The following is a 12,040-nucleotide window of genomic DNA, read 5'->3' as shown; positions in this document are numbered from 1 at the left end:
GTTGTTCCTGCAGTTCAAAAGGACACAACATCTATCAGAAAGAACTTGTTTTATATAGTAATTTATCATATCCTTGGGACCTCCCAAATCACTTTAATAAATTACTTGTCATTATGTAGGAAAATGCAACAGCCTATTTGCACATAAATCCCACCAACAAAATGAGTTAAATCTGGTTTTGGTGGTACAGTATAAACAAAAAGCAAAAAGCTGCAGAAGCCGGAAATCTGAAACAAAAACAGATGATGTTGGAAAAACTTTGACAAAGGATCCATATCCAAAATGTCAACTCCTCTGTTCTCTCCACAGATGTTGCCTGACCAGCTGAGTGTCTTCAACATTTCTGTTTTTGGTGGTGTTGGTTGAGGGAGCAAGCTCATAGGAACATAGGAACAGGAGGAGGCCGTTCAGCCCCTTAAGCCTGTTCCGCCATTCAATTAGATCATGGCTGATTTGTATCTTAACTCCATCTACCTGCATTGGTTCCGTAACCCTTAATACCCTTGTCTAACAGAAATCTATCAATCTCAGTTTGGAAATTTTCAATTGACTGAGCTTCAACAACCTTTTGGGGGAAGAGATTTCCAGATTTCCACTACCCTGTGTGAAGAAATGCTTTCTGACATCACCCCAGCTCTAATTTTAAGGTGATGCCCCATTGTTCTGGACTCTCCCACCAGAAGAAGTAGTTTCTCCCTATCTGTCCTATCAAATCCTTTAATCATCTTAAACAGCTCAATTAGATCACCCCTTAATCTTCTATATTCAAGGGAATACAAACCTATCTACGCAATTCGTCCTCATAATTTAATCCTTTTAGCCCCAGTATCATTCTGGTGAATCTGCGGTGCACCCCCTCCCCCCCGCCAATATATCCTTCCTGAGGTGTGGTGCCCAGAACTGAATGCAGTATTCCAGATGGGGTCTAACCAGAGCTCTGTACAGCTGCAACATAACTTCCACCCCTGCTTCCTGCTCTTCCTCAAATAGTGCCATGAGATCTTCCTTTCAAGCCCACTTGAAATATGTCTCAGTTTAATGTCTCAACCAAGAGGTGGCATCTCCAACAACATAACACTGTCTCAGCACTAGATCCGCCTGGGTTCTTGAAGTGGGGGTGGATCCCACACAACCTTTTACCTCACAGGTGTGACAGCTCATCACCACCTTCTCAAGGGCAATTAGGGATGGGCAATAAATGCCGGCCTCGCCAGCGACACCCACATTCCATGAACGAATAAAAAAAAAGTTAAACTGATACTTAGGCAGCTGTTTGTATAGCCAGTGAAGGCTGCTTCCACCTTGGTCAAACAGCCAGAGCTGCTCAGCAATGAAAACAGACAAATACGAAAACAATCCAATCCAATAAAGACTCACAATGTCTTCCTGTCGCAGATATTTGTAGTTCTTAAAATAGAGAGAAAAAACGGCGTCTTAATTTTGTTGCCAAATGTACTTGGTGTCTGACTTTTTTGTTTAAACTACGTGCATGGCACTGAGTTCTCTGTTACTGTCAGCTAGCATGTTTAAACTACATGCAGAGTTTTCTGTTACTGTCAGCTAGCATGTTTAAACTACATGCAGAGCTTTCTGTCACTGCCAGCTAGCATGTTTAAACTATATGCAGAGTTTTCTGTTACTGCCAGCTAGCATGTTTAAACTATATGCAGAGTTTTCTGTTTGTCAGCTAGCATGTTTAAACTACATGCAGAGTTTTCTGTTTGTCAGCTCGCATGTTTAAACTACATGCAGAGTTTTCTGTTACTGCCAGCTAGCATGTTTAAACTACATGCAGAGCTTTCTGTCACTGCCAGCTAGCATGTTTAAACTACATGCAGAGTTTTCTGTTTGCCAGCTAGCATGTTTAAACTACATGCAGGGTTTTCTGTCACTGCCAGCTAGCATGTTTAAACTACATGCAGAGTTTTCTGTCACTGCCAGCTAGCATGTTTAAACTACATGCAGGGTTTTCTATCACTGCCAGCTAGCATGTTTAAACTACATGCAGAGTTTTCTATCACTGCCAGCTAGCATGTTTAAACTACATGCAGAGTTTTCTGTCACTGCCAGCTAGCATGTTTAAACTACATGCAGGGTTTTCTGTCACTGCCAGCTAGCATGTTTAAACTACATGCAGGGTTTTCTGTCACTGCCAGCTAGCATGTTTAAACTACATGCAGGGTTTTCTGTCACTGCCAGCTAGCATGTTTAAACTACATGCAGGGTTTTCTGTCACTGCCAGCTAGCATGTTTAAACTACATGCAGTGTTTTCTGTCACTGCCAGCTTGCATTACACGATCCATGGAGCCACACCGCACCGTGTGAAGACGGACCGAGGGGGAGACTTTTCCTGTCACAGATGTCGCTGTTTCCCGGGTTACTCATTGTTACGTGTGGGAGCGAGCCAATAAGAGCGGCAGCTGAGGGTAAGGCGGTCTCTTTGTTGAGGGCTCGCTCATTCCCCTGCTCGGCTCTCCGCCCGTGTCCTTGTCGCGCCCTTCTGCCCCTCTCTGTCCTCCTCTCCCTCTTTCTCCTCTCTCTCTGCAACAGGTAAGAGCCGCGCCGCGCGCGCGCTCCCGGCTGGGGCAAACTCGTTCTCTCTTTGCAGCTGCAACGGGACAGCTGGGCGGATTGCGGCACCGGCTCCCTTTTACTTCTGTTCGGTCGTTTCAAAGTTGCATGTCACTGTATAGCTTGCAAGTTCATGAGACCAGAGCCCATTTCATATTCATTATAGAACGATGCAGCGCTGAAGGAGGCCGTTCGGCCCATCGTCCGTGTGCCGGCTCTTTGAAAGAACTTTAAGAAACTTTTATAGCAAAAAAAAAAGTGCTGTTTGTGTTTTGGGAGTGTACTTAAAATAGTTTGAATGAACTTCTCAAAACTGTAGAATTATTTTGTGTTTCAAACAAAATTTTAAATGGGTAAATTGTGTAGATCAGCATCAAAAAGTTCCAGTTTTTAGAATTGAATTGGAGTAATAGCCTCTTTCCACACCTTAGTTGGAGAGGGTTTACGTTGTTTTCAGTATATCAGCAACACAGCGGGTATTTTACCGGGAGCTCGAAATGTGCAGCGTTTACCTTTTTGTTTTAGAATTAAATGCAATAATCAGGGTACTTTTCGGACTGGAACAAAGTTAACTTGTGAACCAAACACAGAAAGATTCCCATCAGCGGTTACCAATAAGGCTTGAGACTAAAAATAGGGACATTCTGGATAACTGCTAACGTGCCTGCATTCAGTCATGCGGGGATTTTTGCAGATGAAGTTACTATTGCATTGGAAATGCAACTTTATGTATGAAGTGGGCTTCCTGTTTGGAAAAAAAATCCTTTTGTATTTGGTTGCTATTTGTATAGTGTTGTATGCCTTTGGAGTATTTCGCATAATCATTTTCCGGAATTTATAGGATAGATCTGGATTATATTTGAGTAACAATTATTGAATTTTTCGTCAACTAGAGATTCTGTTTGTGCAGCCAGTGGTGAACTTTGAGATTCTCGGGTTCTCTGGCTTGGCAACGCGAGTGGACAGGCTGAAAGAATAGTAACTGGCCAAATGCCTTCAATTTTACTATAAATAACTTTAAAGACCTTCTTCCCTGTCCCTGCACCACCAGTTTAATTTTCACGTAGACGTAATGAAGCTGTTGAATGACAGAACTAATTCTCACTCTGAACATGCTAACCTGTTAATCTTTAGGGAATTGTTTCATTCAATCTCTGTTATTCTCTTAACATGCAGTCCAAGACCTATAATGACTTAATGATTGGCATAAAGGTCATTTATTTTATTGTATAATGTACTTATGGTTTCTTAATTTTCCTATTTGTGTAAAAGTTGCAGAAAACCAACTCACTTCAACCTCAGCTTTGCCTAGTCCCTCTGTTGCTGTAACCCTTATACATACCTTTTGTCAATGACCATTTAAATGTCCTGTTGCTAATTCCCATGGTCCACACCCCATAAATTCAATTTATGCAAAGCTCTGCTCCACACATTCTGTGCTAAGTCCTAATTGCCCATCACCTTTGTCATCACTGTGCTATGTTGGTTCCCATGCATTAAATTTAAAATCTTAATGTGTAAATATTTCCAAGGGCTTCTCCCCCACCCTTTCATTCTCCTCCAGCCCTATACCCTCTCCTGAGCACTCCAATTTTCTAACTATGGCTATCTGCAGCCCCCTTCCCTTTGCTCCACCAGAACTTTCAATTGCTTTGGAACTCACTCCCAAACTTTCTCCACTTTTTAAAAACCATCTCAATCAAACTTTTGGTTACCCCTCATAATCCCTCCCATTCTGGCTTGGCTTCTGTTTCTTTGTGCCTATTTGGGAACTGTTTAGAGATGTTTCTTTACATTAAAGACACTATATATATATATATATATATAAATTGTTGTGATCTGATGGCTAATACACAAATGTCCACTTTTTAAAAAAAAAATAAGAGGTTGAAGTTTTCAACTAGAGGATTTTTAAAATAACATTGCGATGTTTCAGGCAGTGTTTCATTGCCCTTTTGTTTTTCTGTAAAGGTAATGGCTATCATATTGCCAAATGTTCAAAAGTTACTTCATTTTTTGCTCTCCATTCACTAATTAAAGAACATTAATTGAATATTGATAGATTTATGCTGTTTTTTAAATAAGGTATTTGAGAATGGCACTTCATGTCTTATTGATTCATCCAGTAGAGCATTTGCCAACTTGTGAAAATTTGGAATATGTAATATTGCAGTGAGTTGTGTGGCTGAAAAATTTCCTTGGTGTGAAATGTCAAACCCACTGAAATGTACTTCTGCTATTATTTCTCAGTCGAAAAGAAATTAACAACTAGGCGTTTGAGTTGGTAGAAATTGTATTGCAAGAATCTATCAAGTATATCCTAGAATATAAGCCAAAGAAACCACCATGTTCTTGCCACATGTGCATTACAGATACGAACTGAGAATGTTGCCTGGGTATATGTCAGTCCATGTAAAATATAACTTGATCATTATTCTAGTTCATTTTTACCTCTTGTCTACTTATTTAGACTAGTGATGCTCAATCTGGGACCAGTTAATCAATGAGTCCGTTCAAACATGGCATCCTGAAGATATGTGCAAGGATGAGTCCAGATTATTGGCGCAGACATTGACGTTGGTCTGTCTTTATGGTGGTCTGGCATTTGCACCATTTGAAAGGATATGTGCCGATGTCTCCTCTGCATTGTGTTCTTTTTACCTCCATCTACCATAAAACTGGAAAGAGACTTGTGTTTATATAGTACCTCATCATGTCTCTCAAACATCTGTGTCACATATGCTACTTTGAAGAATGCTATATTAAACAGTATCACAATTAACTAGACGATTATATGCACATGTGCAGGTCTTTCCCAACTGTAGTAATAGACTTGTAAACTGACTCACCAAATCTAAGGTAATCCTGCAAGGGAAGGAAAGGATGGGGGACATTGTGTAAGTGATCTTGCCTTATCCAAAAACATTTTACGAAGAGGTGAAATGTACATTGCTATAAAGGAATTTTACTGTCTGGAAAATCTGGCTACAAAATAGGTGGGTTTCAGCAAAATAAATGACCCAGAGGTGCAAGCTTGTAGAAAGAGATATGATGTGGAGATGCCGGTGATGGACTGGAGTGGACAAATGTAAGGAATCTTACAACACCAGGTTATAGTCCAACAGTTTTATTTGAAAATCACAAGCTTTCGGAGATTATCTCCTTCGTCAGGTGACTCACTCACTCAGTCACCTGACGAAGGAGAAAGCCTCCGAAAGCTTGTGATTTTCAAATAAAACTGTTGGACTATAACCTGGTGTTGTAAGATTCCTTAGAAAGAGATATGAAGGAGGAGAGGGGTATTGGGCAGTTCTGAGAATCTGAGTGGGGTGAGAGGAAAATGAGGGAAACATAACCTGGCCAAAACAATTTGGGGGAAGGTACACCCTCTTCATTGTCTTTTTCACTTAATCATTCCTTCCTGTGTTCTACATTAAAACAGTGACTACACTTCAAAAAGTACTTCATTGGCTGTGAAGTGCTTTGGGATGTTGTGAAAGGTTTCCAAATAAATGCCAGTCTGTATTTTCTTTTTTCCCCCAAGTTCATCCTCTTGCCACAATCTAATGTTAATGAGGAATTGAAAGGATGCCCTTTTTCTAGTTTTTAAAATGCATGATTTGTTTTGTCAAGACTGTATTTAAAGTGATGTCATGAGTTTGTGTCTAATCTCCTTGTGCAATGAGCTCATTTTGATTGGGAATGGTGTATGGTTTAAGATTTCAGATTTCAGGTTAAGGTTCAGATTTCAATTCCGTCCACAACCAATGAGGAAGCCCTATTAAAACAGCTAGCTCCTAATAAAATCCTCGGTCGTCACTTATCCGGCATTACGATACAGCTTCCTTGGTGAGCAGTTCTGCAGTTGACTTTCCATCAAGGGGAAGTCTAATAAATGGTTGTGCCAATACATAAGTGGAATGAATGAGTTGTAGGAATTTCTCCTGAGCATTCTCTCCAGAGTGTGATGCAATGAACACAGGCTACCTTATTTGAGTGGGTTGTTCAGGTATAGAAAGCAGCTGATTTAACTAAGCAAAAGTTGGAGTGTGCCAGCTCACTTTTAAAACTGCTTATGTATTTGATGATATAATGTAATTGGAGAGCTGCAGCTCAGTGTGATGGCATCATGTTGCAGAATGTTTTAACCAGGGTGGTGCACCATTTGTATCATGTATTAAAATATTTCAAATGAATACTTGGAAGTGACGGCAAATGTGGTTGAGAGGTCCAGCCATGGATCTGAAGTGCTCTGGTTGCAGCTTTAATTTCTCTGAGATACAGCTTCAAGCTTTAATTGGAGGTGCAGTGGTTAGAGTGCTGATGCTGACTGTTGGTGTGATCTTTGTACTGCATGTGATACTTGCACAATAAGATCAACAGTTCTGATATTCCCCCACTGCAGGTTTATCAGGAAATTACTGGGAGAATGTTGCAACCAGTAAACAAATTACCAAAATTAGCACAACCCTAGCAATGCGCTCTTCCACAATGAGCTACAGAAGTAGAGTTTAATTGTAGAAATTGTAAGGAAAGGGAGAACCGTGTTTGATCCCAAACTTAAAGCATTCAGTGGCTAGACACCTTGCCAGCCTTTGTGGAAGGAATACAGAATATCTCAGACAGACATAAACTTGTCCAGTGCTAGTTTGTGCTCTTGGGTATCATTAGCATGGTCCTTTCTGAAATCTTGGCCAGACTGGCTACCTTTGCTTCAAAGAGGCTGTTCATGCTATTTTCATATATTTCTTTGCATAAGGATGGGCCTAAAGGGAAGTTATTTTATTTTGGGGGTTGGGGAGGGGGGTTTATTGATGTTTATTAAATGATAACTTTTTTTCTTTCACAGAACCACCACCATGTCCATCTTGAAGATCCATGCCCGTGAAATTTTTGATTCGCGTGGTAACCCCACGGTGGAAGTGGACCTGTATACTGGCAAAGGTCAGCTTCATTCAGACTGACAGTGTACCAGCTTGTGTTTTAAATTGTCCTGTATTGCTGAAAGTTTTAATGGGCAACAAACAATCCCATATATTAGGTATGTCGAAGTTGGAGCTTAAATTGAAAAATATATTGGGGGGTGAGATTTTTTTTTATTCGTTCATGGGATGTGGGCATCGCTGGCGAGGCTGGCATTTATTGCCCAGCCCTAATTGCCCTTGAGAAGGTGGTGGTGAGCCGCCACCTTGAACCACTGCAGTCTGTGTGATGAAGGTTCTCCCACAGTGCTGTTAAGTAGGGAGTTCCAGGATTTTGACCCAGCGACGATGAAGGAACGGCGATATATTTCCAAGTCGGGATGGTATGTAACTTGGAGGAGAACGTGCAGGTGGTGTTATTCCCATGTGCCTGCTGCTCTTGTCCTTCTAGGGGTAGAGGTCGCGGGTTTGGGAGGTGCTGTCAAAGAAGCCTTGGCGAGTTGCTGCAGTGCATCCTGTGGATGGTCACACTGCAGCCACTGCGCTGGTGGTGAAGGGAGTGAATGTTTAGGGTGGTGAATGGGGTGCCAATCAAGCGGGCTGCTTTGTCCTGGATGGTGTCGAGCTTCATGAGTGTTGTTGAAGCTGCACTCATCCAAGCAAGTGGAGAGTATTCCATCACACTCCTGACTTGTGCCTTGTAGATGGTGGAAAGGCTTTGGGGAGTCAGGAGGTGAGTCACTCGCCGCAGAATACCCAGCCTCTGACCTGCTCTTGTAGCCACAGTATTTATATGGCTGGTCCAGTTCAGTTTCTGGTCGATGGTGACTCCCAGGATGTTGATGGTGGGGGATTCGGCGATGGTAATACTATTGAATGTCAAGGGGAGGTGGGTAGACTCTCTCTTGTTGGAGATTGTTATTGCCTGGCACTTGTCTGGCGCGAATGTTACTTGCCACTTATCAGCCCAAGCCTGGATGTTGTCCAGGTCTTGCTGCATGCGGGCTTGGACTGCTTCATTATTTGAGGGGTTGCGAATGGAACTGACCTTATGATGGCGAAGGTCATTGATGAAGCAGCTGAAGATGGTTGAGCCCAGAACACTGCCCTGAGGAACCCCTGCAGCAATGTCCTGGGGCTGAGATGATTGGCCTCCAACAACCACTCCCATCTTCCTTTGTGCTAGGTATGACTCCAGCCACTGGAGAGTTTTCCCCCTGATTCCCATTGACTTCAATTTTACTAGGGCTCCTTGGTGCCACACTTGGTCAAATGCTGCCTTGATGTCAAGGGCAATCACTCTCACCTCACCTCTGGAATTCAGCTCTCTTGTCCATATTTGGACCAAGGCTGTAATGAGGTCTGGAGCCGAGTGGTCCTGGCGGAACCCAAACTGAGCATCGGTGAGCGGGTTATTGGTGAGTTATTGCCGCTTGATAGCACTGTCGACGACACCTTCCATCACTTTGCTGATGATTGAGAGTAGACTGATGGGGCGGTAATTGGCCGGATTGGATTTGTCATGCTTTTTGTGGACAGGACATATCTGGGCAATTTTCCACATTGTCGGGTAGATGCCAGTGTTGTAGCTGTACTGGAACAGTTTGGCTAGAGGTGCAGCTCGTTCTGAATTTGTATGAGCGGTGTGCCTTTTTGGCTGAAGGGTTTTAACATTTCGAAGTATCCCAAATCATTCTTCATTAGGTACTGCAATGCTACACTGATTGTGTGATGGAATAGCTTAGCTATTTTTAGAGATTTAATTCCAAAATGGTAGTCCTGCAATGTGGGGTAACTGTAAAAGCAGGTTACTTTTGCAAATCTTTTTTTGTTATACTCACATCATGTTAATCCTGCATAAAATATCATTATGAATGTTTTTAGATGGATTTGTATCTTTTCAAACTGCAATGATTTCCTAGGCTCATTGATATTTTAATTTAATTAGCAGTGTGTGAGAGCTGCCTATGCTCACTGACAAGCATAGTGGAGTCCATGGCATGCTCCTAGTTTAAATCCTTGGTCCTGCAAAAAATAGCAAACATGAAAATCTCAGTATCCAGTCTTTTTTTTGAAAAATAGACTGTAAATAAAAGTTTTGGTGATTACAGATTAATGGCTTGGAGTTTGCGACATAAAGCCTCTCCTACAAAGTAAGTTCTTTTGATCAGTTTTGAGCACTCAAATATTTCAACCTTAGGCACAAATTCACCTTTTAGTCAATAAACCTATGTTACCTCAAAATTTCTATTGAAATGTTGTTTTAGGCAAATTAACTTTAAAAATAAACTTTAGATCAAAACCCTTTACACATGAGTGATAAAAATAATTGAATGCTTATTACAAACTCTGCTTTGTGGTTGCTTAAAATGGCTCAGGAGCCCAGAACTGCTGGTAGTGTTAAGTGCACTGTGTGCTTTTATAACCCACAAAATTGCCTGAAAGGCTTTTGGCACTAGTGTGGGTCTTTTGATAGTCACCCAATACAAGTTATGAATCTGACACTGATCCTTGTGCTGCCAATGTATCTGTTTTTGCAGTATGCAAGCATTTGGACTGGCAGTTTAGCTGTGAGTGCTCGTTTCTTGAAGTTGCACATTTCAAAGTTGTGCAACAGTTCAATCCGCCAACATCAATTTAGATTAGTTAACTTCCAGTATGCTGCTTTGAGTAACTCATGGTGCTATCTAGGGTAAGAAAGGAACCCAACACAGATGGTACAGTACCGCCCTACTGAAGCCACACCTACTGTCTTTTTTGATTGATTATGGATTTGCGTTTCCTGGGTTCAGAGTCCATCTGCTTCTCACTGGCTGAAGGAGGCTGCATAGGAAGGATTGTAAATGAGTCTTTTGCAGTTGATTAATACATTTGCTGAGACTGATGTAAACCCCGGAGAATAATCATGGTGGTCTGTATCTTGGTTTAAAGATAAATATAGCAGTCTGTTCAGTAACCCAACCTGCTTTATTGGAAGTCTTGGACTGGATATTGGGGCTGAAGATCTCTTGCACTGGACCACAAGATGTGTCGGGGATTCTGTGCACCCAAATTTAGGTACAGAATACACTATGGCGAGGTCTACTGTTTTGCTTGAAAGGAACACCGTATCCTTTAAGTCTATATTAAATTCAAGTCAACCCTAAGCTGACATATCCCCTGGTCTGATATTAATCCTTGGGTTTCAAACTGGAGTGTTGAGATAACGACACATTTTGAAAATGCAGAGAGTGTGCACAAATGAAGGGGTGGGAGGAGAGGAATCCATTGGTGCAATGGGTCAGAACTTTGCCCTTTCACCTTTTGAAACATGAGTTTGAATCCATTCTCAATGATCCCTGACACTGCCCTACATGACAGGAATTTGGACACTTGAATACATTTTTAAAAAGTAGTTTTAAAGCAAATTCTTTAAGCCAGTTCACTTTTTAAATTAAGCCAAAAATTCTCCTGTGCATGTTGTCCAGTGCTTCAGCTGTTTGAATATTTCACTGACGAAAATTCTTTATCTCAGCTGATAACTATCTTAAAATTGAGGTGTTTTGATGAAGCAAATAGAGAACAAAACATTTCTACTAGTTGGTCGTCAGTAACTGGAGGGTACAAGTTTAAGGTGATTGTCAAAAGAACAAGGAGAGGATAGGAGAAAACATTTTTATGCAGAGGATTGTTTAGGAATGAAATGCCCCACCAGAAACAGTGGTGGAAAAGGCATCCATAATAGCTTTTAAAAGGGCAGTGGGTAAATATTTGAAGAAGAAAAAATAAATGAAACGGTATAGGGAAAAGGCAAGTGGATGGGACTAAATGGATAGCTCAAGTACAATGGGCCAAATGGCCGTCTCTGCTGTAAAATTCTAATTGCCTGATTCTAGATTACATAGAATAGGGGTGGTTTGCCCAACCTGTTATCAGCCATCTGTGAGGCCCATGGCAGTCTCGTCTGTGATTTCAGATGTTGAAGAATGAATTACTTGGTTTTGAATGCAGTTTTTTCTAATTATAATTACCCCCCCCCCCCATAATGTGTGTAATGAATGTCCCTTAAAGTTTTGGAGTAGGTATTGTAAAACCTCTAGTTAGGCAAACTGTTGATGTCTTCCACTGAATTATAGTTTAGAAAGCACGGATTACACTTAATATACATATTATAATATCACTGGCTTTAACTCTGTCTCCAGTTGTTAATAACATCAGGATTTAAATCTTTAATTTTCGACCAACCAGTTCAAATTAGCAGTTAGCTTAAATTTTCTCTTCAAGGCAGTCTAGTGCAAGCCATTTATCTCAGAACAGGCTTTAACCCATGTACTTTACAGGGTATTGCTTTTGACTGTAAGAACAACTTGGGAGGCACAAAATTATCCGGGCAGTGTTTTCCTTGCCTGGTGCCTTGAAAAAAGAAACTTCTGCAGTTGGATCGGGTCTGCCATCTTGAATCTGGATGTGGGTGGGTTGACCTCTCAGCTCATCTATCTGTATCGGTCACTTTCACCATGGCTGACCTCTATAAACATTTCCTCCAAAATTAGGAAAGGTCCCAGCT

At 41.3% G+C, this 12,040-nt stretch overlaps 1 protein-coding gene across 2 annotated transcripts in view; it reads left to right on the top strand.

Moving 5' to 3' along the window:
* Positions 1-2,436: 2,436 nt before the first annotated feature.
* Positions 2,437-12,040, top strand: part of eno1a (enolase 1a, (alpha)) — a 42,846-nt gene continuing 33,242 nt past the window's right edge. For both annotated transcript variants that reach the window (XM_067970331.1, XM_067970332.1), the window contains exons 1-2: positions 2,437-2,551; positions 7,422-7,516. In XM_067970331.1, the coding sequence (XP_067826432.1) occupies positions 7,432-7,516 (85 nt within the window). In that variant the 5' untranslated portion in view covers positions 2,437-2,551; positions 7,422-7,431. The remainder of the gene's footprint in view (positions 2,552-7,421; positions 7,517-12,040) is intronic.

Source organism: Heptranchias perlo, chromosome 32 (assembly GCF_035084215.1).
Source record: "Heptranchias perlo isolate sHepPer1 chromosome 32, sHepPer1.hap1, whole genome shotgun sequence".
In the NCBI taxonomy this organism is placed as follows: domain Eukaryota; kingdom Metazoa; phylum Chordata; class Chondrichthyes; order Hexanchiformes; family Hexanchidae; genus Heptranchias; species Heptranchias perlo.
The sequence above is the reverse complement of the archived record's forward strand: the minus strand, read 5'-3'. Positions and strand labels throughout refer to the sequence as shown.